General features: G+C 34.0%; 2 protein-coding genes across 11 annotated transcripts; both read right to left on the bottom strand.

Annotated features, from left to right (window-relative positions):
• Positions 1-456: 456 nt before the first annotated feature.
• On the bottom strand, positions 457-3,844 carry LOC111316963 (uncharacterized). 2 transcript variants are annotated; one of them, XM_089753311.1, is made up of 5 exons: positions 3,621-3,843; positions 3,449-3,522; positions 2,062-2,191; positions 1,652-1,966; positions 457-1,032 (listed from the first exon to the last, which is right to left on the bottom strand). In XM_089753311.1, the coding sequence occupies exons 1-5, from the start codon at positions 3,741-3,743 to the stop codon at positions 763-765; spliced, it is 912 nt and encodes a 303-aa protein (XP_089609437.1). In that variant the 5' UTR covers positions 3,744-3,843; the 3' UTR covers positions 457-762. The 2 variants fall into 2 exon arrangements, with proteins under 2 accessions (XP_089609437.1, XP_089609438.1); XM_089753312.1 differs by having other exon boundaries at positions 550-1,017; positions 3,621-3,844.
• A 1,267-nt stretch (positions 3,845-5,111) lies between these two features.
• LOC111316960 (ABC transporter D family member 1-like) lies at positions 5,112-22,483 on the bottom strand. 9 transcript variants are annotated; one of them, XM_022919217.2, is made up of 26 exons: positions 21,932-22,483; positions 19,787-19,908; positions 18,916-19,195; positions 17,926-18,150; positions 16,981-17,178; positions 16,401-16,855; positions 15,858-15,996; positions 15,682-15,760; positions 14,410-14,648; positions 13,978-14,282; positions 13,786-13,897; positions 13,530-13,688; positions 12,742-12,841; positions 12,549-12,657; positions 11,370-11,460; positions 11,119-11,243; positions 10,824-10,973; positions 9,449-9,521; positions 8,590-8,770; positions 8,349-8,507; positions 7,389-7,550; positions 7,082-7,318; positions 6,241-6,404; positions 6,086-6,138; positions 5,927-6,005; positions 5,112-5,720 (listed from the first exon to the last, which is right to left on the bottom strand). In XM_022919217.2, the coding sequence occupies exons 2-26, from the start codon at positions 19,846-19,848 to the stop codon at positions 5,634-5,636; spliced, it is 4,023 nt and encodes a 1,340-aa protein (XP_022774952.2). In that variant the 5' UTR covers positions 19,849-19,908; positions 21,932-22,483; the 3' UTR covers positions 5,112-5,633. The 9 variants fall into 9 exon arrangements, with proteins under 9 accessions (XP_022774952.2, XP_022774958.2, XP_022774956.2 ...); XM_022919223.2 differs by having other exon boundaries at positions 7,389-7,547; positions 21,932-22,453; XM_022919221.2 differs by having other exon boundaries at positions 19,787-19,885; positions 21,932-22,453.
• Positions 22,484-23,278: the final 795 nt, after the last annotated feature.

Genomic DNA, 23,278 nt, shown 5'->3' with positions numbered 1-23,278 from the left:
AGTACTTAGTAAATTAGGATTGCAAAGCAATGCAGGCCAGGGTCACTGAAATGCTGCAGCTGATACAAGTACTAGCCTATTTGGTCCATAACAAAAAATAGCAGGGTGTTCATCAAGTAAACAATTTTTACGCACGACTGGAACTTGAGTCTTTGGTTTTATTTTGAGGAGACAAAGCATCAGAAGTCGAGGCGACAATATCCGATGCAAGGATGAAAAAATGATTAGCAATATCCTTAGAAACTAGTTATGTCTTGAACCCAATCGGATTTCATAAGCCAGTTATCATAGGAAATATCACTTTGTCGTCTTGTTCAAGCTTTTAGCATTTGTCAATGGCATTTGATCCTTTGATCTCAATGACAAGCATGCATGATACATACATCAAACTATTAAGACATAGGAAAGCTAAATTTTAACATCAAATACTTTGGTGTATGCTCAAGAACATATCAGAGACCAACTCACCAAGGACCTTTTGTTATTCCACAGCAACAAACAAATTTGGTCTGGCGTCCAGAGCAAACACTAAAAACACAACACCGGAAATTGTTAAAATAACTACATTAGCCTATCACTAGGTTTTCGATATAAATGTTACATTATAACAACGTATACAGAAGCTACAACCAACATACGCCACTCCAAAGCCCAAATTTGATTGTCATTCGGCATCAAGGGCACTTTACAGTAACAACATTGCACTCAAACGGGGATGTACAGCAAAAGACACTACTGGTACACAGTCAACGTAATATCAATTTAAACCAAGGCAATGCTACTCTCACCACCAGGGGGCTTGCGTGTACCACCCAGATAATCTCGAGGTTCCACCTTCCCATCAGAAAAGATGTTGCCACTCATTTCTCGCAATTTAGCTCTGCTCAGTGGTTTTTCTGCATGACCTGGAGGAACATCTCCCTTGAAGATATCATTACCGGTCAGCTCTTGAAACTTTTGGTTATGTATCTTTTTTGTCGTCTTGACAACAGGTTCTTCGGTGAATAGGATACTTGTCTGACCTCCAGCAGGCTATAAACAAATGTTAGCAGCTATATGACTGGTGAAACTTCAAATTCAAGATATGGAGAAGTAGGAAGAACTAGAAATAGTTCTGCATGCAGCAAAACTTAAAGAACAGAGGGAGCACTTGGAATGATCAAGTTGTGGATGAATGCGGGCATGATAAGCCTAAAATGGAATTTGTTTGAAGGAATTCTTGCATGCAGAAAAAACAAAGTTTTATTTGCTAGACAAAAAAGTTCAGGTTTAACCCTAAATTTATGTAAACATGTGCTAGTTCCCAATCTCACATGAGCATAAAAGCATCTGACCAGTTTTATAAAGGATTGCTACAGTGTTATTTATAATGGAAGCCTCTACTGTCATTGCGGGACTGAGGGGACTAACAGATTTGGCCTTTATCAACACTTTTCGTTTTAGTTGTAATGTAGTGAATCTATGAAGTTACTACTCCTAAAAGTAAAATGGATGTTGTGTTAAAGACTGATTGGAAAGCAACCACGCATCCAAACCCCCCCAAAATAACTTGCATATTGGAAAGGCACTACCACTGAATAAACAGTTCTAACTTTCTACCAATGCTAAAACAGTGAGAAAGGATTATCAGACACAAAAAAGATAAACTCACATTTGAAACTTTGACAGATGTGTGCACATTTCGTGGCACAGGTTCTCCCACATCTTTGCTTTCTCTTGATTCAGTGGAGCGTGCAGCAGCCAATGAATGTGGCTTAATTTTAGAAGGAGGGGCAAAGATGTCATGCCCACTTATCTCCTTATACTTTGCATTTGATATTTGTTTTTTATTCTTTCCATCTGACTCACTTTGCAATGTGCCGCTTAACTCCCGCTGCTTCGCTTCCTCGGCAAGAGAGGTAGGCTTCTTAGGAGAAACACCCCTATCAGCACTGAATGATATTTGGCTAATTCGATTCACTGCTTGCTGAAAATCATATCACCAAAGTTTAAAATGGTAAATTTACATCTAGGACAACTGGTGAACAATCATGCTCATTCTGCGAGGGAGATCATTGATACCTGATACATGCGCAATCCTGTTTTATTAGTAGGATTAGTAGCAGTAGGTTCAGATGAACCATTAGTACTATTGGCGGCAAAAATGCCGCTACCAGTCATCTCTTTCATTTTGTAACCTGAGCAAGGCTTCCTGAAAGAGCAATAGTGAACAATTTCAGATGGACTCAGATGAATAATAGCCAACAATTTCAGATGGACTCAGATGAATAATAGCCACAAATGTCCAAACTGGCCCTTGATGAATGTACTATATTACATAACTCCATGCCAGAGTACAAATGAGAAAGAACGATTTGGTTAACACAACAGACTCATGCAAAGTCATGAAATTCTTAGAACAGAGTCCAACTTCTGGGAGTATATGTATCAATAATCCATAGTTAATCAACGATCCAATAAGCATTACAAGAGACCAGATAACTGAAAGTCAAAATATTGGTTTGAGCTGGACTCTTTCCATGTTAAATAAAATTGCATGCAATCCAAGCGCATGAAATTAAATTAGTTAACTTAAAAGCCCAAGGAATTTCCACATCAGTTCCAAATCTAACTTGTTATGTAATATTAGTCTTAAACCAGAATGAGCTGAGTTGGACAGCACAATTCGCACATTCAATGAATCCAGAAATAAAAAACAAAAGAAGCAGATGGAGACAAAAGAATCCGGAAATAATGAAGATACATAAATGAGGAAACTACAAGAGTGCAATCAACTCTAATGCTATGCTTTAGCCAACTAGACTTGACAGTTGAGATTTATGATAACAACTAAATATATTACCCAACGTTATGTTTGTCATGGTCTATACCGCAATCTATCATACAATGTCTAACTCAAAATATCTTAGTTCAAACACAACATTTTCAAATGAAGCACATAAAAAACAGCTTAACCATCAAATCTAACAAAAAAAAAAGACCCGAACAACTCATAAGTTATCAATGTAAGTACTCCATAAAGCATGATTAAATATATGCTTTCATATAAAAAGACAAAGTTTCTTCCTTTCTATTGCAAGTCGGTTAAGGAATAAACAAATAAAAAAAACTCAAAAGAGAAATGTAGGACCTTGAGCTAGATTAACACTTAAACCACTAAAACAACTAAATATTTCAACTAAAATTAATATCTTGATAGAGATCAAAAACAAAACCCAATAAAATGTAACAGTAGATCTGGTTCTACATTTCTAAACTAAAAAGAAAAGGATGAAATTCAAGGTCTTATTTTTACAACAAAATAATAAAACTCAAATTTCAAACTCCAAAAAGAAAACAGTTCAAGCTTATATCTAAAAATGAAACGGCATTTACAGCTAAAGATGCAAAATTTCCCCTAAATTTTTCTTAAAAAGAATGCGAAACTTAAAATAGAAAGAGATCTTACTTTTTCAAGAGAGATTGAACTTCGACATCGGTAACCTGACCTCCAAACAGCACTTTGCTGATTTTATCCGACGGCTGTTCTTCATTGCACCATTCGTCAGATAAAGAAAATGTGTATCGAAGCAAGCATGCAAAATTACAAATGTGTGTATCTAATTGTTATCGAAATAGACCTGGTTGGAACGACCAGAGGAACGCTGGGCGGAGGCGGAGAAGGCAGATGGGGGAGCCTCCGTCCACGTCAGCAGATCGGCGGTTGAGGTGTGAGGCTTTCGAACGGGCGTGCTTCTCTCCATTTTTTGGTGTGCTCTGAGCTGAAGTAAAGAGTAGTTTCAGTTTTGGAGATTTTATTTGGTTTGAAGGGATGAGAAAATTTTTTCAAATATTGAGTCTCGGACCAATTACCAAGCCTTTTTTTTAAATTAAAGATACGTACTCTCGTGGTTTTGGAGGACATGAAGACTCGCTGTTGGAAATTGACACGTGTCGGAGCTTTCATTAAAGGTACATAATTTTTTTTTTAATTTTAAAGTTAAACTTTTTTCTTAATTTTAAATTGTTGTATCTGCATATTTAGAAAATCATATTGATTTTTTATGGACAATTTTTAAGATTATATCTACTTCTTTCCAGTACTTTTAAATTAACATTAAAAAAATATAAGTTTTACAATTTATAGTGATTTTATCTCTTAAAAACTCTTAAAATTATTCTGATTGATTTTGAAATAAAATCATACGAATTTTAAAAAAAAAAACAAATAAATTATATGACAATAACCCCTAAAATTAAACCAATGACTGAGTAGGATAAACAAGATAAATAGTTAAATAATGAAGTGACACAATGGTTCATTAAATCACGTGTACACCCGCAATACTTTTGGATGTTTTATTTTTAGTCAAGTTGAATCCCATACAAATTTTTCGGAGAAGATAATTTTTGGGTTTTATATATATATATTGCTAAGAGATTAACAATAATGGCACCAAGCAATAGAAATGCTAGCATTAATTAAGAAGAGTGCCACAAAAATCTAGATCACATATATCACTATAATTCATCTATATCAACTTTCTTTTCTTTTTTGAAAGGAAAAAGATGGAGTTGCGTTTCTCTTGTGACGTACATCAAAATAAAAACAACTAAATGATCTACACATGAATCTCAACTACACTAGCCTTACTCTTGGTCCGCTTAAATTAATGGGGAAGAGGGGGCTGGATCTTTTTAACTTCCTCCCCAGTCGCCCTCTTTTGGGAGAGGTGGTTGGCTTTAAAATTATGCAATTGGGTGATCTGTACGTAACTTTTCGTGTGTCAAATTAAGTGAGGTGATGGGGAGGAATACTTAGAATATTATTTTTTATTTAATTTTAAAGTTGTTAATATTTTATATTTTAAAAATATTTTCAAATATCTTGAACCTAGAGATTAGGCTTTGAGTAAAAATTTTAAAAAGCCAACTGACCTCTAAGAATGTCATTCATCTCCGAGTCTTCTTTTTTTTTTTTTTTTTTTTTAAATCTTACCTTTGTATTTTAATAGTATCTTACCATTGTATTTTAAAATCTTATTAAGTACTTCGAAACAAAATTTGCTAAAATCCTAGGCAAAGAAGAGGAAAGACAAAAAAAAAAAGTTGCATGCATAGGTATAAATATATAAAGGGGATAAAATACGTCAATTTTATTCACGAGGCAGGAATAATTAGGCATCAATTCTTACAATATGACGCGCCACGGATTTTACCCGCTAAAAAAGGGTAAAAAATAGAGGGTAAAAATGAAAAACCTGTAAATGAAAATTTTCTTTATGCTTACACATTAATCATGGTTTACTTGGCTGTTATCATTGAATAACTCCGAACTACCAATATCTGCTATAATCTGATCTAATTTGCTTCACCGTTTGGCTTCAGCTCATGCATTGAGCAATACCACAGCCTGTGGTATACAATAAAAAATGATGAATTTTTCTTCGAAAGGGGAAATTAAAATATTACTGGTACCTGGCATCACATTTGCTTTACTCCATGTTCTGAGCATCTTAAAGAATTTATCCAGTGTATAATTACGTTAACTGATTCCATGAAACAGCAAAGTCGGGTTCAGAGTTATCCCCAGTTCTTGTAGCTATCATAGTACACAGCAGAGCACATACAGAATGTTGATCGTTGCACCAAACTCATTGCTTGATTAAACGAAGCTCCCAGTTACCCTCACCATCAACAAGTCGCAACTCCAAAGCGTGAAATGGTATTAGAGCAGGCCGCTGAAAAATTACAATAGCATAAATAAATAAATAATGTGATGGAAAAATTACAATTGAAATGTGCAACTATAGCTTTGTTGCAATGTCTCTATTAGGAAGTGGTGAATCAGATAATCATAACAAGCATCCCAAATATTTTATCATCCACTGAATTAAAGATGGCCTGAAAAATAATCCGTAGCATATTTGTCATTGAAGCTACTTGCCTGAGATGAAGTAATAACAGTTATACCCAAGTCTTGTGCCAGTCTATAAAGTTGTTCCTCAACATCGACACTTGTGGCGCTGCCATGGGAAAAAACCCAGGTAAGTTAGATAACTGCCAAGTGTTTTTTAAACAAAATACATAGGGATTAGTTACATACTTTGTGCACTCATCAAGGATAGCAAATTTAGGCTTGTGGAAGAATAACCGTGCCTGATAAAACAGAGTTTGATATCATACAACAGAATTCTGTCTTGTATAAATATTAGCTTAACTCAACATGGCTTGAAGTTGGAACAAGTTAGCTTAACTAACCATGCTTAATCTCTGCTGTTCTCCAAGCGAGAGGATGTCTTCCCAATTGAGATTGGCATCCCAACCACCTTCCTCCCTTTCCAAAAGATAATTCAATCGAACATTTTCAAGAATAGTTTTCAAATGCGCATCAAGAATGTTCATGGTGTCTGCAGAATTTTCACCTTAAATTTTGCATGTTTACAATTCCCAAAAAATAAACAAATTCAATACATTATTTCTGGAGAATTCATTGAAGAAAAATAAAGAGTAATTTCGACACCAATAGACACAAGAAAGGATTTGTCATTCTACCATGCTTTTAAACAGTAATGTCATTCTTAATGATAGTCACAGAGATCGGATACATTCTCATGTGAAACCTCCAGATGGAAATTTGAGCATTTTGAACTTAATTCTAGTCCATGTCCCTTGGTAACTCATCACAAGAGAAAAAAAAAAAAAACAAATATCAATTGCCCAAATTCCAGATAATTTTATTTTTTCGGAACTTGAAAAACTCAATCTAATTTTGGCTACCAACTATGTTTTAGGGGCAGAGGAAGACCAGAGGAAATAGCTGAAAATTATAAGCGAGGACCTCAATCTTTACTGAGGTTACTGAGAATTGATCCTGAACATAGAGGGAAAAAGCTCAGTTTCTTCTTGTTGTAACTAATCTTTAATACACCACTACAAATCTAAATGGCACCTCCTTTGTACCATGTAACTTGACAGTCTAGAAAAGTAGTCAAATTAACTCATTCACCAGAAATTACCGTTTAATCATAAATGAACAGTACATATCAAAATAGAATTTTAAAGGATAAGGAAAGCAATGCAACTTGTGCAACTAGATTACCTTTTCTGTACAGCTTTAATTCCCTCAACTCTGCTTCCTCACGAGAGAGAGGATATATGATTTGATCCCTTAAAGTTCCCAAGCATGTATATGGTTGCTGAGGAACATAAAAGATGCCACAACCTGATACAGCCTCTCCATCAAAATAGTGGGATGGTTTATAAAGTTTTCCACTCACAAAGGGCCAGAGACCTCGAAGTACCCTGAAAACAGAACTTTTTCCACTCCCATTTGGACCTTGAGAGATTAAAAGCATGTCAGATGTAAGTCCTCTATCAAGGCAAACGATAATAATTCCTATACTAACCAGTAACAAGCAGGCTTTTTCCAGGTAACACATCACAAGTCAACTGCCTAGCCAACAGCTTCTGTGCTGGAGTAATTATATCCACCTTGGCAAAAGAAATAACATCTTCAGTATAGAGACCAGTCCTCTGAGACCGCAACAAGTTATCAGTGCTCAAATCTCCTGGTTAGATGACAATCTTGTTAGATTAAATGTGCAACATTTATGTAACTGAGTAAGTCTTAAAATAAATATATAGGAAGACAAAAGAAGATGAGTTAGAAAAGTCGATCCTAATCAATAAACATGCAAAGTGGCTGATCAACAAAAATATTTATGATGGACAAAACAGATAAGCTTCATACAGAAGCAATACATCACAAGAAAGACTTCCTCACGTGATACATATCATGAGCAAAACTACATCAAATTGAAACACAGCCTACATTTAAAATCCCCTGTTTTTGTAAAGCCCAACAAATTAATGTATTATTGTTTTTGTTAAAATGTCCTATAATGAGGAACAATATATGCAGTGTTACATTGCAAGCAGCTTACACACACATAGACCTAACTGTTACATGCAACCTACTTCAGTTTAAATTAAATCAACTTGGAATAAACTTCATTAGTCTGTTGGTACCTTATCAAACAAGCACACTAACTTCTATGCATTTATGTTGCTATAATTTATGAATTACCCCTCGAAAAACTGACAGAAAACCTTTTTCTCCAAACATGTGATATTTGTATTATGTAAAGCTTTTTCACACTCAACACCGGCATACTGCCCAAAAAAAAAAAAAAAACTTGGCACCAACAGATTAGAAAAAAAAAAAAAAAGCTCTCAAAAGAAATGCTAGCAACTATGAGAATCTGACAATCTTTTGAGGCAATTATTTCAGCCAAAACAATAAAAATACACATAAAAAAGAAATGTAATGTATAAACAACCATTAGGAGAGAGTAAATTAGATATACCAGACTGAGCAGCATCAAGAAGCTCTTCAAGCTCAAAAATTCGGTTGATGCTTCCAGATAGCTCCAGGAACTTTCTATGCAACTCCAGGATGTCACCAAAGGCTAAAAAGCTTTGAGAAACAACAGATGCTAGGAACCGCAGTGCATGTGCAAGCTCACCTGAAAATAGTTAAGTACATTCAGAGAGAAAAATAGGAGGGAGAAACCATAAAGTAACACAAATTTGAGTCAAATATCTCACTTTGAGTAGAAACCAAGGCTCGGTCACCCCTGTGTTCCAAGGCATATAATAAGCTCAAACCCCAAGTAACATTATGTGGAAGCTGTTTTGTAACAAAATCATCAAGTATACCAAACAGCCATTTCTTCTTCAAAAGTAACAAAGAGTGATCAAGAAGGTCCCTAAATCTTGACTCAACCATCTGTTAAATATAACAAACATAGAATTAGGGACGGGCATGGAAATTATGGGGAAAACGGAGTCTAATAACATAATGCATGCACGGTAGCAAACCATGCAAAAGGGGAAAAATAGTGGACCACTATCCATGCAAAAATTGCTTAAGATGGATTTCATGTTTAAAACAAATTATCTGCTCAAGTCCTCTCTAGACAAGGAGCAAAAGCCTGAAGTGCTTTCATTTTGCTGCAAAACATTCCTTTAGTAATATAATAACGAGAGACGGAGGGCGACAATCAATATCTGTCTTTGAAATATTAAGCTGGAAAATATTTATACCAAAATTTTAATTACACATGGAACCCACAACAGGTTGTGATCTTCTTATCAAGGATTGGCATGTAAACAATTCTTGATGCAAAATTCAAGCCTGTATGAAAACAGCAATTGTAGAAACACTAAAAAAAGAGTTCATTTTATAGGGGTTCAGCCCAGGCATATAAAATGTAAACTATAGTTGTGCGATATAAGCATAAGGATGTATTCAAACTTCCAGTAGCCAACCCGTAGATAGATTAAGTATATTGATGATTTTGGTCTACTTCTCCACAAGGAAAATTTACATTTGCATCATAAATGACAGAAACAACAGTTTGGATTCAAATGCTTCAGACATAAAAATGAATTCAAAGTATCTTACAGCTTTTTCCCGAGCACCGCCTCCAAAGAAAGCAATAGACTCAGCATGAGTACGCAATCTTTCGTGCATGAACCTAATTAACATATAGAATAAGTTATTAGAATGATATATGCATCATCATCCAGATATTCATAAAATTACACACATGCAAGCACAGGAGAACATGTTTTTTGTATCACATCCTTCAATGTTTTAAAAACTAAACAGGTAATGAACTGTAAAAATAAGAGAAGACCTAAAATTGAAGAGTTTAACCATGGCAAAACTCCTTGCTAAGACATGACAATATCACATAGTAAACCTAAAAATAATTAATTAAAATATAAACATAAAAAATGAGATAGCAACATAGCATTCTTCTCATATTAGAAATTTTGAATATTCTGATCAGTCTGTTGCATCATGTAAGCAAGTTTGCTCAAAAGAAATATTCATCTTTGCAGTTTTGTTATTTTGCCATTCTTGCCTCATATCTTAACAATCTAATCTAACTTCAAAGAAAGCCCAAATGATCATCATCTAGGCCAATGAAATATATAAGCCCAAACATAGGCCCAGATGACAAACAAGAGTGCCACACATTGACCCAGCTATTCAGTTTACATACATAGATGCCAGAGAGGGATGAAGAGCAGGGGAAGGGGGATATCACGCTCTGGATTGGTTGCCAAACAAAGAGCTAAACTATCACTTATTTTAATTAGTGAATGAGTCCTCCCCTGGTCTTATTTTTTACTTATCTGTTTATTTTGGCCATTTAGCTGTTATTATACAGGAACTGAAAAATCAAAACAGGGAAACAAGAAACATGTAAGGGAGTTCAATGATATGGTAATAGATGGTTTTGCTTTGCAAACTGCAAACTTAAAGAGAAGCTATTAATGAGGAAGTGGCGAACAGAGGAGAGAAATTTATCAATATAGAAGAAGCCAAATCTTTGAGGAGACAGTAGCAGAGGGTTTTTTTCTTTTTTCATTTCTGTCAAAACAGAATCTTTTTAAAGTCTTTTCTTCTTTTCCCTTTTCCCGCTCCTTTTTTTCAGATAGAGGCAGTTCTATGGACCATTACATGTTCTAAAACTTGATTGTATGGCAGTAACAATTATGAGAAGTAGGTAAAAATAAATATTTTGAAGCACCAGACAATTTACTAAAGCCACCAGGTTTTATGGTTCTTCTGGTTTTACTTTTGAGTTGTGACTACCGAGCTCAGTTCCTGGGCTTCGTATTCAAACTACCAAAGCAGTCTGGATTTAGAAACACCAGTTTGTATCAGCATTTTGGCATTATACATGTTCATGCAAGTATTTCCACGTGTAAGTACATCTAGCATTCTTAGTAATAGTAGCATGGATTCTAAACCAAGATCAAATTACCTAAAGGTTCCTTCAAGTTGTTGTTCTCGACTTGTCAAATCACCAAAATCAGGAGTAACAGTCCTTAGAAAACCCAGACCAAGCAACATATATGCATACAAAATAGCAACTCCCCTTCTTCCAGTTAACAGCTTCATTCTCCAGGTGAACCTTAAAAATTGCAGCATTGTTGAGAATTTTTCGTAGAAAGATAGATAAGGGATGGAGGAAAGGAACATGAAATTTCAAAGCCTAGAATCAAGATTAGACAGGAAACAAATAGTGCTACCATAATAAATCAAGATAATGTACTCACCACAAAATGTCAACAGATGGCTTTACCATTCCGGTAACCAGCCCTGATAAATCGGTTGTTAACTTTTCAAGATCATGGGTTATTCTTTGATCTGCATCAATATTTTTGCTTGACATGTGAAAGACCTACAAGGAGATGCATTTGATGTGAATTTACCATTGCTGAATTCTAGGTAATGTGTGACAATTATTACCATTGTGCAATGCCTTCCAAGTACTCAGACATCACTGTTTCTGAGCTGATCAAACTACCTGGTAAAATGCATTATTTCTTAAGTAGTTCTTTAGCAAATGTTGGGTCAATTTAATCCTCCATCCGAGGGCCAGCCTAGCTTTCAAGTGCCTGTAAACCAAGAAATAAGCTATTTAAAAATTATATTTTTCACCGAGAAGGCATGAACCTAGATGTGAAATAAAGCTAGGGATGAGTTTAGAACTTCTGTGGTAAAATTCATACCACCAAGAGTCAAGTAAATCAGTTTTTTGAAGCACTATAAACAAAAAAATTATTTAAAAGAAAACTCTTAGTAGAAATATTGCTGGAGGTTATCCTCGAAATTGTAAATGCACGACTGGTATTCATTGTCTTCATATGATCCAGAGATCTACTCAGAAGTTTACCAGAATGACATGAAGAAATGGAAATAAAATAAGAATAGAAATGAGCCAAGTATAGGATACCGAGCCATGACATCGTTCGTCACAAAGAGTATCTATTATTTAACAGTCACAAATTACAGGCAAATACAAACCAACAAGTTAGACAAACAGCCTGTGGCATATAAAATAGCAAACAGCCTTTTGCATATAAAATAGACCACTAAAATCTGCACATACAGCACAAAAAACATACCAAATGGAATGAATAGTCTTACAAAGCATTCTTTGTACAGTATAGGAGAAAAAGCACACTATATGAATGCTACAACTCTTTTGGTTGCTGCTGCAATATCTCCCCTTCAAGAAAATTTCAGAAATCAGAACATATTATGGCATTCATTAACACATTTATTTGGAAAGCACAGTGAGATTTTTTTTTTTCAGAGAAACCAATTTCAGTACCTTCAAGAAAAACAAGAAAACCTTCTTTAGGTTTCAAGAACGTGTTGACCCTGAAGTTTGAGGGTTACACACATTCATGCTAAACCAATCACAGTTACCAGTATGACATCAATTTGAGGTACACTCCACTAGCACTATATCAATAATAATAACACAACATGCCCTAGGGTAATTAGGAAGAAATAGCATATATATATATACACAAATATATGCCTATATTGCAGATAAGTGAATGTCACAAAAATTAACAAGTACAATAACGCAATAATATTAGCATTGACTCAAGAGACAGTTTAACAGATTGATCTTTCTCTATTTGTTTTAAGTATTTCATATAGAGGTCAACACATAATGAATAGAAAAAATTACCTCAAAGAAGGCGCAATGAATGAAGATGCAGCACTTTGGAGAACACTTTTACCAATTAATCGGATAAAGGCTGCCTTATCCTGCTCCAAAACATACTTCACAGTCGTTCCTGAGAAGTGATGTATTTAAATGACAATAAAACAATCTCTCAGATTTTAAAATGGATAAAAGTAAAAGAATATATTTCTAATACCATTCAATGATGCAATCCGATCTGATACCCATGTTCTTGAGACAACAAGAAAAGCAACTGCAAGTAGTTGAGCCCCTTGTTTGTCAAATATGGTCGGTACCTGAAACACAAATTTAAGGTTGTAGATAAAAGAATTAAAAACTTGTGTTAGCGGATGAGAACACCATGTGCTCATTACTTACATTAAGGACTCCTTTCACCGGGTTTACTTGAATTCAAACATTGAAGATAACTAAAATATCACAAAAATGAATGCTCGATATGCTCAACACTCAACAAATGTTATACAACAGTATTTAAGCTTCTTGTATCATCTATGTTACAGTTATAGAAGTGTATTTGAGAACATTTAGTCGAAGATGGTCAACTCCATCATTACTAATCCATAATGGCACTTTCAGAAAAGACAAGTATATAACTTCAAGCACTTATTTTGTAGGATTCAAACACTATGTTAAAGCCCATTTAATCTAATCTACTATTCCTACAGAATAATGTCTAGGATCTGAAACGCTAATGAAAACTCAATTTAGGAATAAGCTAAAACTCAACATGAGGCAGGATCAAAGTCAGAACAACTACATAAATCTCCTACCAATGACCTAACAAAACAAGAGAAGCTATATTTTTTTGTTATTCAAGTCCCATAAAAATTTAGAACTTCACAAACTCAACTATTGATACCTACTTTGAGTAACATAATGGGCAAATCATCCTTTAAGTTCCCAAGGTTAATTTATTTGAATAAAAGGAAAAAAAAAAAAAAAAAAAGCTCTTTCAAAACATACCAGTACTTTAAACATGGCAGCTACTCTCAGTGGCAGTACTCTTGGATCCCTTTGGAGTTGAGGAACAATAGGCAACTTAACATCATGATTCACAGAGGGCGATGCTGCTATCACCACTGATACATATGATTGAGTCTTTGGATTTGAGAATGCAGAGTCCTAGACAAATTCACTCAAAAATTTGCAGTGAGATAAAATGGATCCAGTTAAACAAAACAAAACACACAAGAAAACCAAGTTTCAGAAATTTTAAGACCTTTTTAGCTGCAGTGAATGCCCGTTGAACTGCAATTGCATCAGTTTGGCGGTCTGTCTCAGAAAGTTTAGTCAAATCAATCCCACCTTCACTTTCTACTGAAGAATCCTCCCTGCAGGTTTTATAGAAGTTCAATTAACACACCAAAAAAATTGGTAATATATGAAATAAGCACAAATTTATGCTTGGTACCTTTTGTAATGAACTTTCCATCCTCCTTCCCCATCCAAGGACAAAACCATATCATGAAATGCAACTAGTGCTGGACGATGTGATATGGTTATGCATGATGTACCCATAGCTCTAACTTTAGCACAAAACCGCTCCTCCATATCAGTTGTCACAGCACTTGTGCACTCATCAAGAATTGCAAATTTAGGCTTATGGTAGAACAGCCTGGCCATCCCCAATCTTTGTTGCTCCCCAAGAGAGAGTTCATCACCCCAGTTAACCTCTTTCTCAGGTGGGTAACGATCCAATAGGTACTCAAGGTCAACCTGCATGGACAACAAAGTTAAGAGCTGTTTTGAAGGTAGCCTGTAAAACCCAAAAAGAAATAGAAAGCATGAATACAATTTTAAGAAAGAGAAAACATGAAAAATATTATGGGATGAAACTCAATACATTTTTCAACAGCTCCATCATTTCACTTTGTGTAAGAGGATCAACATCCTGATCTGCAGTAAGAGGATAAATTAACTGGTCGCGAAGGGTTCCAACGGCTGTATATGGTCTTTGTGGCACATAGAAAATTTCTTTGTTAAGATCCGAACCAACCCCAGGTTTCACAATATGGCCAGACACCAGTGGCCAAAGACCACCTAAAACCCTGAAAAGGGAGCTCTTTCCACTGCCATTTGGACCTTCAGCAAAGCAACAGCACATATTAGATTTGGTAAAAATGAAGATAAAGAAGGGCAGCATATATAAATAAATATACATACATATACATACACAAAGTGCGCATATGTAAAATACATACACACACAAATACACAGATAAGGAACAACCAAGACTTTTCACTATTCAGTGAAAAGGCATAGATGCAAGGATATTAATACTTGTCAAAAGTTAAAAGCAGGTAAGGTTGCCAAAGGGTTGATGGGTATGAGTAGGTGAGAGATAGAGTACAATTCACATCTTCACCACATCCTTGCTCCAGCACTCAAGGATAAATCCGGGCCCCTGCCTCGTGTGAAAAGAGAATGTTTCATTAAAAAAAAAAAGGAACTCTGCTTCTTCCGGGCAAGAATTGCACATATAGTATGTTTTTCTTTCTCCCTCTACAACTATCCCCAGTCCTCTTATTCAGTTTTTCCTTTTCTTTTAAATATCTCACTGAGTATGACTTTGAAGTTTTAGCAGGGTATAATCAAATTAAAGAAAGTCATAGATGTCTGAAAAAATGAGAACCTTTTTCTTGCTTTTAATTAAAACCTAAAGCAAAGGATTCTAAAAATAAGAATAAGAATTGTATCCAGAGGATTACAAACTCAATGTTCTAAGCCCGTTACCTATTCATATTCTACTTCAAAATTAAATACGTACTGAAATATATGCTACAAAGTAAGATCGTTATTAAAAAAGGAAGTGTTACCAGGGTTTATATTTAAACTAAGCCACTCTTTGGCATCATATCAAGAATAAAACTCCAAGAACAAAGCCCCATTGCAACCAACCAAAACTAGCTATGAATCATCACTATCTAACAAAATCTATAACAACTTGTCCATGGTAACTCTCATTTTCAATAAAAGCTCATCACACTTCCTCGACAATAATAGAAATGAATGTAGAAAAGCAAAATAGAAGCATGTCTAAAAGACAAGGAGATGACAACATAAGGCATATTAAAGGTAAAAATATAAATCACAATATTTTCAAGGGAAAAATAACCTGTAATCAAAAGATTAGATCCCGATTCAACCCTCAAAGAGAGATCCTTCACCAGAACATTCCCAGTTGGAGTGACAACCTGTATAGCATTTCAACTATTAGAACAAAAAATAATAATAATAATAATAATAAAGGCATATTCAGAATCATAAATGGTTCAATATCATCTCAAATACCTTGACACCGGAAAACTCAACATAATTAGCCTCAGTTAAGTAATTCCTTCTTGCAGTTCTTTGCAGGGAAGGTTTTTTATCATCAGCACGTAGCTCTCTTGATATGAGCATTAACTCATGAATGCGGTCAGCATAACCACTGGAAGACATTAAAAGAAATAAGAACAAGAATAAAACTTTAGTTATTAGATGAATCAGAGATCTGTGTCTCACTAATGTTCCTTCTAGTAATAATCAACAAGTATTACTGAATGTGTAACATATTCATCACGAATTTTAAGGATGCATATGGTAAGATTTCAGAGGTTGCTTAGAACGTGCTTAATGTTCCCTTACCTCTAACTCACTCAAGTTCTTTCTTGTAATAAACTAGTAATCAACAACTGACTGAATGTGCAACATATTCGTCATAAATTTTAGGGATGCACATGGTAAGATTGCAGAGGTTGCTTAAAAAGTGCTTAATGTTCCTCCATATGTTGTTTTTCTTCCAAAAGTATATATCTAATACCTCTCAAAAGCCAGAAATCAACGAAGAAATACCTGAGACGATTTAGCCGTCTTGAACTTATGGAAAGGGTTCCCAGGGCCTGAAATAGTGAAATTACAACACTGGTGTGATATCTTAAATTGCTTAACATCTCTGCCCGTCCCAATGTTGAAGCGTCCAGTCTAAGATTGCCAGCAAAGAAAGGCTCAATAATCAAAACAACAGCAACAGTAGCACCAAGATACTTCAATAAGAAGTCTTGAATCATGCCAAACCACCATTGGTCATGAAGTACGACACTCAAGTGCCTAACAAGAGTCTTAAACTTCTGCTGAATATGAGATTCTTCTCTACTTTCTCCACCATAAAACGCTATACTTTCTGCATGGGTCCTTAACCTTGAATGAAGCTGTCTGTATTCTCCTTCCAACTGTTGTTCTTTGGACATTAGTTTTCCAAAAGCAGGAGAGAAGTTTCTTATCGCAGCTCCTGCTCCAAAAACATAGCCCTGCAAAGCAATCACATGCACTAATGTGACAACTAGACGTTATGGTAATAACTACATTAGCAGAGCAGTTGCCAGAAAATTACGTAAGCCTGCAACAAATACAAATGAATAGGACGAAGAATTACCAATATCCAGAAAATGTATTTTGGGCTAGCATAAGAACAAAGTCGCCAAGTATAAAGCAGACCATCAAAAACTGCTGTCAAATCATCCTGTACAAGCTCACTCAACTCCAAACAGAATCTTGGTACATCACTTGCAATCCGTTGTTCAGGATTCCTAATCCGTCCATCAACATGTGATATTTTGTAATATGCCATGTTCTGAAATTAAATATTTTATTGATAAACAATAGAGAAAAATACTAAGAACGAGAAAATAAAACTTATAAATCATGTAAATCTAATTGATAAGTGCTTCTTCCTGCAGAGAACAAACAAAAGTAAAGCACCATCATCCTCAGAGATTGAGATTGAATTTGCAATTTATATATCAGATGGATAGTCTCATTGCTGTTGAAAGCAAAAAAAAAAAAAAAAATGGAATTAGGAAAAGGCATCAGGAGGAAAAGCATAAATGACTAGATCTCTGGATTGTAGAACAGAATTTTCACCACTCAGAAGAAATCTACTTAATGCTATTACCCTTCAGATGTATGCTAAGTTACAACAATTTGAGTAGGATTTTCAGTAAAGAAAATTTTATATGATTCTAAACTTAACATATCTCAAGTCTAGGACAGATTTAGAATTTAATCCCATAATGCTTTGGTTAAAGATGTCATGCACATTTAAAAAAATAAAATAAAATAAAAAAGAGGAAAACATAAACTAAGATTTAAAGAATATTAGACAACTAAATATAAAACAACAATGAATTCCACCTGCCACTCATAAAGCTATGCAAAGAAGATAGTTCACTCATGCAGGAAGAAATGAACATCAAAGTATGTCATGAGTTATGATAGGAAAATACCTGATCTAAACAGATTAGAAAAATAAGCATAGCATAGAAGGTAAAAAAATATCAGTTATATACAGATTACTCCAACAGAAAAGGCAGAAAACTACCTCAAAGTAATGTGCATGGATGAGTTTCGTCAGTATTTTTCTGAACCTCAGACTTAGGGTACCAGTTATATACTTTGAAGTAGAATGAATGGTCGACAGAAGAAAGCACAACAAAATGTTTTCAGATATTAGCTGGAAAAATGATGGTACAAGCCGAAGAAAAGCAGCACGGAATAGAAATCCCTGAACTTTTGCTAATCTATTGCTCAACACAGTTCTCAGCACCTGCAAAAAGGTACAAGGTAGATGCTTTACTGAAAAAGAGCACAAAACAAAAGTCTCCTATGTCACATCCCTACGGAAGGAAATTAAATTTCCATTCACCTTTTTAAAGGTTTTCTATCCCAATTGCTATATCTGATACATTTCACATGGGAAGTGCAAGCTAAAATCAAAGGTTTGTAGGTATCCATCTGCATAGATGCATGTATAACAAAAGCAAATAGATAAAGAGCCTTAGCTACCCATTTCCTTCTCATGTTACTTATATCACCAAATACACTAACTAATTGTTAAATAAAATAAATAACTGAAGCAAGAAATCTAGCAACTAGACCTTGGTAACTTACTTTGATTTCTTGTATTTTTCCTATTCTAGATCAAAATATCTGAAAAATTATTACATTATACAGTCAAGGGGAATGAGAGGTGAAGTTTTGGTGTTTTACTGAGGTAACAAATTGTCATAGTCGAGTATAAAGATGAATTTGAACCAATGCCTTCTGTTATATGCCACTTGGCACTAGCTCAAGTGGCATCTCTACACCAAAGATTCAACATCAGGAAAAAACTTAACAACCCACCTCATTTGGAGGGTAAAAATTCAAATAATCTTCAACTTTCCTACTGGTCCATTTTCTTAATAATGCTTGCAATAGCAATGAAAAAGGTCACCGTGACACAAATAAAATATAAAGATAACAGACACTTAGAAAGCAAATGCAGTATTAAAACACGTTATGTTGGAAACACAGAAAAAGAAAGGCTTACCACTATGCCCACCAAAGCCAAAAGATCTCTTGCACCAATTTGGCCCATTTCAGATAGAAGAATTGCTGCTAAAACCTGAAGGGACTTTAATCCACCTTTCTTTTTTGAAGTTCCCTTTACATTATTATTCATTTTAAGAACCTCATCAGAATTTTCTCTATGATCTCGGACCCCATTATAATGACCATATGAATCAGGCTTTTTACTATTAAACCGTGATTCTACATAAGCAGCAGCACCACCAGCAACCACAATACCAGAAGCAAGCAGTAGTACTTTCCTGTAAAACCATAAAAAAACTAGTAAAATACAAAACAGTCACCAGGGAAGGAGAGAAGACAAAGGTTATGTGGCTTGAGCATTGTAACATAAAAAGAGTATCATAGCATGGACATCCAACAGAACCCCGCAGGGTAGGTGGAGCAAGGAATAATATCATGCCACATAACATATTAACCTTGATAGGATGGTAACAGACAGATAAAAAACTGCAATAATATTAAGGAAATACTAAAGATTCAGAAGAAAGATAGTTGATTGAAGTTAAATTCAAGCATCTAATCCCTTTAGAAAAAATAAGTCCCATATTTTACACTATCATTTAGTAAAACTATAGGAAAACATAACAGAATCTGGCTTAAATCACAATTTGTCAAGAGGTAAATATGAGGAAATGGTAAGGATAAAGGAGAGATACTATATAATACTTGCCCTAGCGGACATCTAAATTATCAGTGTTATCATTATCAAACCAGTTCGGAAGAAGCACCAACTCTTATCATTTATACAACAAATAAATTGACTCAACTAAGATATAGAAGTGTCAATATAATTATTTAAATTGATTATCACCAATAAAATACATCAATACCTCCTAGAGGCCAGAAGATTTCGGCCATCCTCTGTTAACTGCAACAGTTGAAGAGAAGGCATTGTTGAAGATGAAACTCTTCACTTTAGCAAAGATTACCTACCAAGCAAGGAGGGAAGAATCTGGAATGCATTAACAACAATTGTTAAACAATAATTCTTCAAGCTTTTGGATTTCCCCACAATCAATATGAGGAACCAATAAATAGAAAGAGGGACAAATAGTACTAATTACTTTCTAAGCATAAGTGAAAATTTTTCACTAGAAATATACACAGAAATATTGTTTTTATATAAGATGATACGTATACCCCTATGACAAGATTTGTTATTCATGACAAACAAAAGGATACAAAGAACAAGGGGAAGGATTACAAGTGAAAAATAAATTCTAGGAGGAAAAATTCAAAGTAGAGAAATTTGCACAGCATTTTTTTCTTATTCACTAAAACATCCCAAAATCATCCCACCCTGCCCCCATAGAAAAAATCTCCAGAATTTTATGGTCAAAGCTCAACAACTTGGAAACTGAATAAGAAGGGTAGTTGTGACACCATCTAATGTGCAATCAGTAGCAAAAGATAATGCTCTGCAGAAGGAAAGACCATTGTAACAAATTCACGTTATAAGAGAGCATAGGATGATTCTCCATAAGTCAGATCCTGTTGTTTAACAAGATAAAGCATATATTTGTCTAGAACAGGACAAAAAAGTGCATTCTTTCTATTGTCTTGCATTGCACTCTCACAATTCCAATTCAAGCCAATAGTGCTAACCATGCTCCATCAACAGTAGATGTTGGCAAGAGCCCATACTTCAATTTGTCTTAATATGAAAACAAATAAGCACACTAAATATGCCTTGTAATATTCCTTTTTATCAAATAATTCTCAACAATAATCAGACAGAACACATCTGTGAGATATATTAACTAAGCACCATCAGCATAACAAAACTATAAAACTACTAGGAAAAGAAAGGAGCAACAACAGACATAAAAAATCATATACCAAACACTGTTGAAGTTCAGTAAAATGTTCATTGAAGAGATAAGAGCACATTGAAGAGCATATCTTGAAAATGTAAAAATTGGATGATGTTCTCAGGAGCTACATTTATTTAATCTGGACCCATCTTCAATAGGTGATCAAAAATTGAAAAGAATAAAGGCTGAAAAAAGCTAAGCAAATTGTTGAAGTAAAGATGTGCAGCTAAAGTGTTGTGCAAGTATAGAATGCTTATACAAGTTGACACACCTGTACAGATGAAGACCCAAAAAGGGCACACAGAGGCATATGGAGTGTCATAAATAAACTGACTGAAATTGGTTTAGTTTTAACCCTTTTTAATCTATTGCAAACTCCACTGCTTGAATATAAGAAAAAAATGTATACTTTTCATTTGAAAAATGTAAAAAATTGATTTTGAGCAACACCATCTGCTTTCTTGACAAGAAAACTAATAACAATCCCTTTTATTAAAGAGTTGTTAAATTAATCTTGTGCCTACCGCCCAACATGCTACCAACTTCAAGTTATAACACTAGTTGCCACACTAGAGCTTAGGGGGGCATCCAACCCTCTGCGACAAGCCAAATAAACTGGTCTTAAACACAAATACCACATAAAAATTTACCATTTCTAACAACAAAAATCACATTCTGACAACATAAGGCCAATCAAAGTTGTTCAATTTAACAATAACTGTAACTAGACTCTTTCCAATCTATACACGCAAAAGTCGTCGCAGAGCTATAATTCATTAATTCCTTTCCTCTATCACATTTTCCGCTCAAACCTTCAAAAATAACCAAGAAAAGCTAAATTCTTACCATGGGATTAAATTTTTACAACTTAAACACTCGACCTAATTTTTTAGAACTCCACTTCAATTCAATTTTCCGTGTACCAAACTTTCCATAATTTGATCAAATAACTTAAAATGAAGGGGAAAAAAAAGAAGAAGAAAGTAACGCAGTCTTTTTCTTATTGTTGCAAAAAATTTCCTACAAAAATAATCATCATAAAATCGTTCCATCAACACTTTAGCTAAAACTAATCAAATCCAGAAAATTCAAACAAAAAAAATAATGAAAACTAAAGCTGAAAGCAAAATCATCAAACTAGAGAGTGGCTTTTTAACGTACCTGACTGCAGCAGAAAGTTCTCAAAGCGGCACCATCAAAACAATAGAAACCGCATTAATGTCTGTAACTTCTCTCTCTCTCTCTCTCTCTCTCTCTCTCTCTCTCTCTCTCTCTCTCTCTCTCTCAATTATTCTCTGGAACTAAAATTTGGTCCGCCTTTTTTTTTATTTAGATACAAATAATAAAAATAGCCGGAGCTCTTTAACAATTGAACCCAAAATTCAAACCCAAGATTTTTTAATTATTTTTTTAGGGTTGCTAAATCGAAGACGAACCTTATGAACATAATTCAAAGGGTAGAGAACAAAGAGAAGAGCAGCTTTGTCCTTAAATTTAAGCAAGAGAGAAAAAAGCCTAACAGTTGATAGATTCGATGATAAGCTGTTGCCGGAGCTTATTTATAGGTTTTTTTTTTATATTCAAAATTTTGTTCTGAATAGAGAAAAAACACAGGTCCTTTATTTTTTTTTTTTGGTATTCGATCCTCATTTTTCTTTTTAATCCATAGTTTGACGAAACAGCTGAGTGCTCATTTTAGATCCCATCTTTATTAAAAAATTTCTGACGTTTTATTTTATAAAAAATTAAAATTCAACTTTTTTATTTTTATTTATTTAAAAAACAAATACAAATTTTCCTTCGTTAAGAATGACTTTCACGTGACAATTAAAATTAATAATTTTAAATATAATATAAAAATAATAAAAAATTAATAATATAATTCAAAATTAATAAAAATTAGACCTGATAAAAATAAAAATATATATTTTATATTTAACATATTAATATAAATTATAATATAAAAATTTTTATATTTTATATATAATATAAAATAAATATAATACAGAAAATACACATATTATTATATTTATTGACAATCTTTTAATTTAAATTTAAATAAAAATTTGATAAAACTCAATTTTATTACAATTTCTACTTATATTTATAATTTTATAAAAATACATTTTTCACATTTTTCGTCATCGTTGTCATCTCTTTTTTTTTTTTTTTCAATGTTTTTGGAAGTAACTAGAAATATTTTTTAATTCACCCAAAATTTCAACGTAGCGGTCACCAAAAATTGCTGGCCATACATTATAGCATGAATTTTGGTGGGGGCCATTTTATTTATTTATAGTCAACCACTAACCTCTGTAATTAAATATAATAATTTGAAAAGACATAATCAAATATAAAATTAAATTTTATGAGGGCCAATGCACTGAAGTACACAACTGCACGTTATTTTTCAAAAAATGACGTAAAGCAACAATGCATATTTTTTAAATTGAGGATAAGATATTTAATTTTAATTTTTTTTTAAATATGCATCAATAATTAAATTAA

Source organism: Durio zibethinus, chromosome 24 (assembly GCF_047325235.1).
Source record: "Durio zibethinus cultivar Kanyao isolate XHJ-2024 chromosome 24, ASM4732523v1, whole genome shotgun sequence".
Taxonomy (NCBI): Eukaryota; Viridiplantae; Streptophyta; class Magnoliopsida; order Malvales; family Malvaceae; genus Durio; species Durio zibethinus.
Note: the sequence above shows the minus strand (reverse complement) of the source record. Positions and strands in the feature narration are given on the sequence as shown.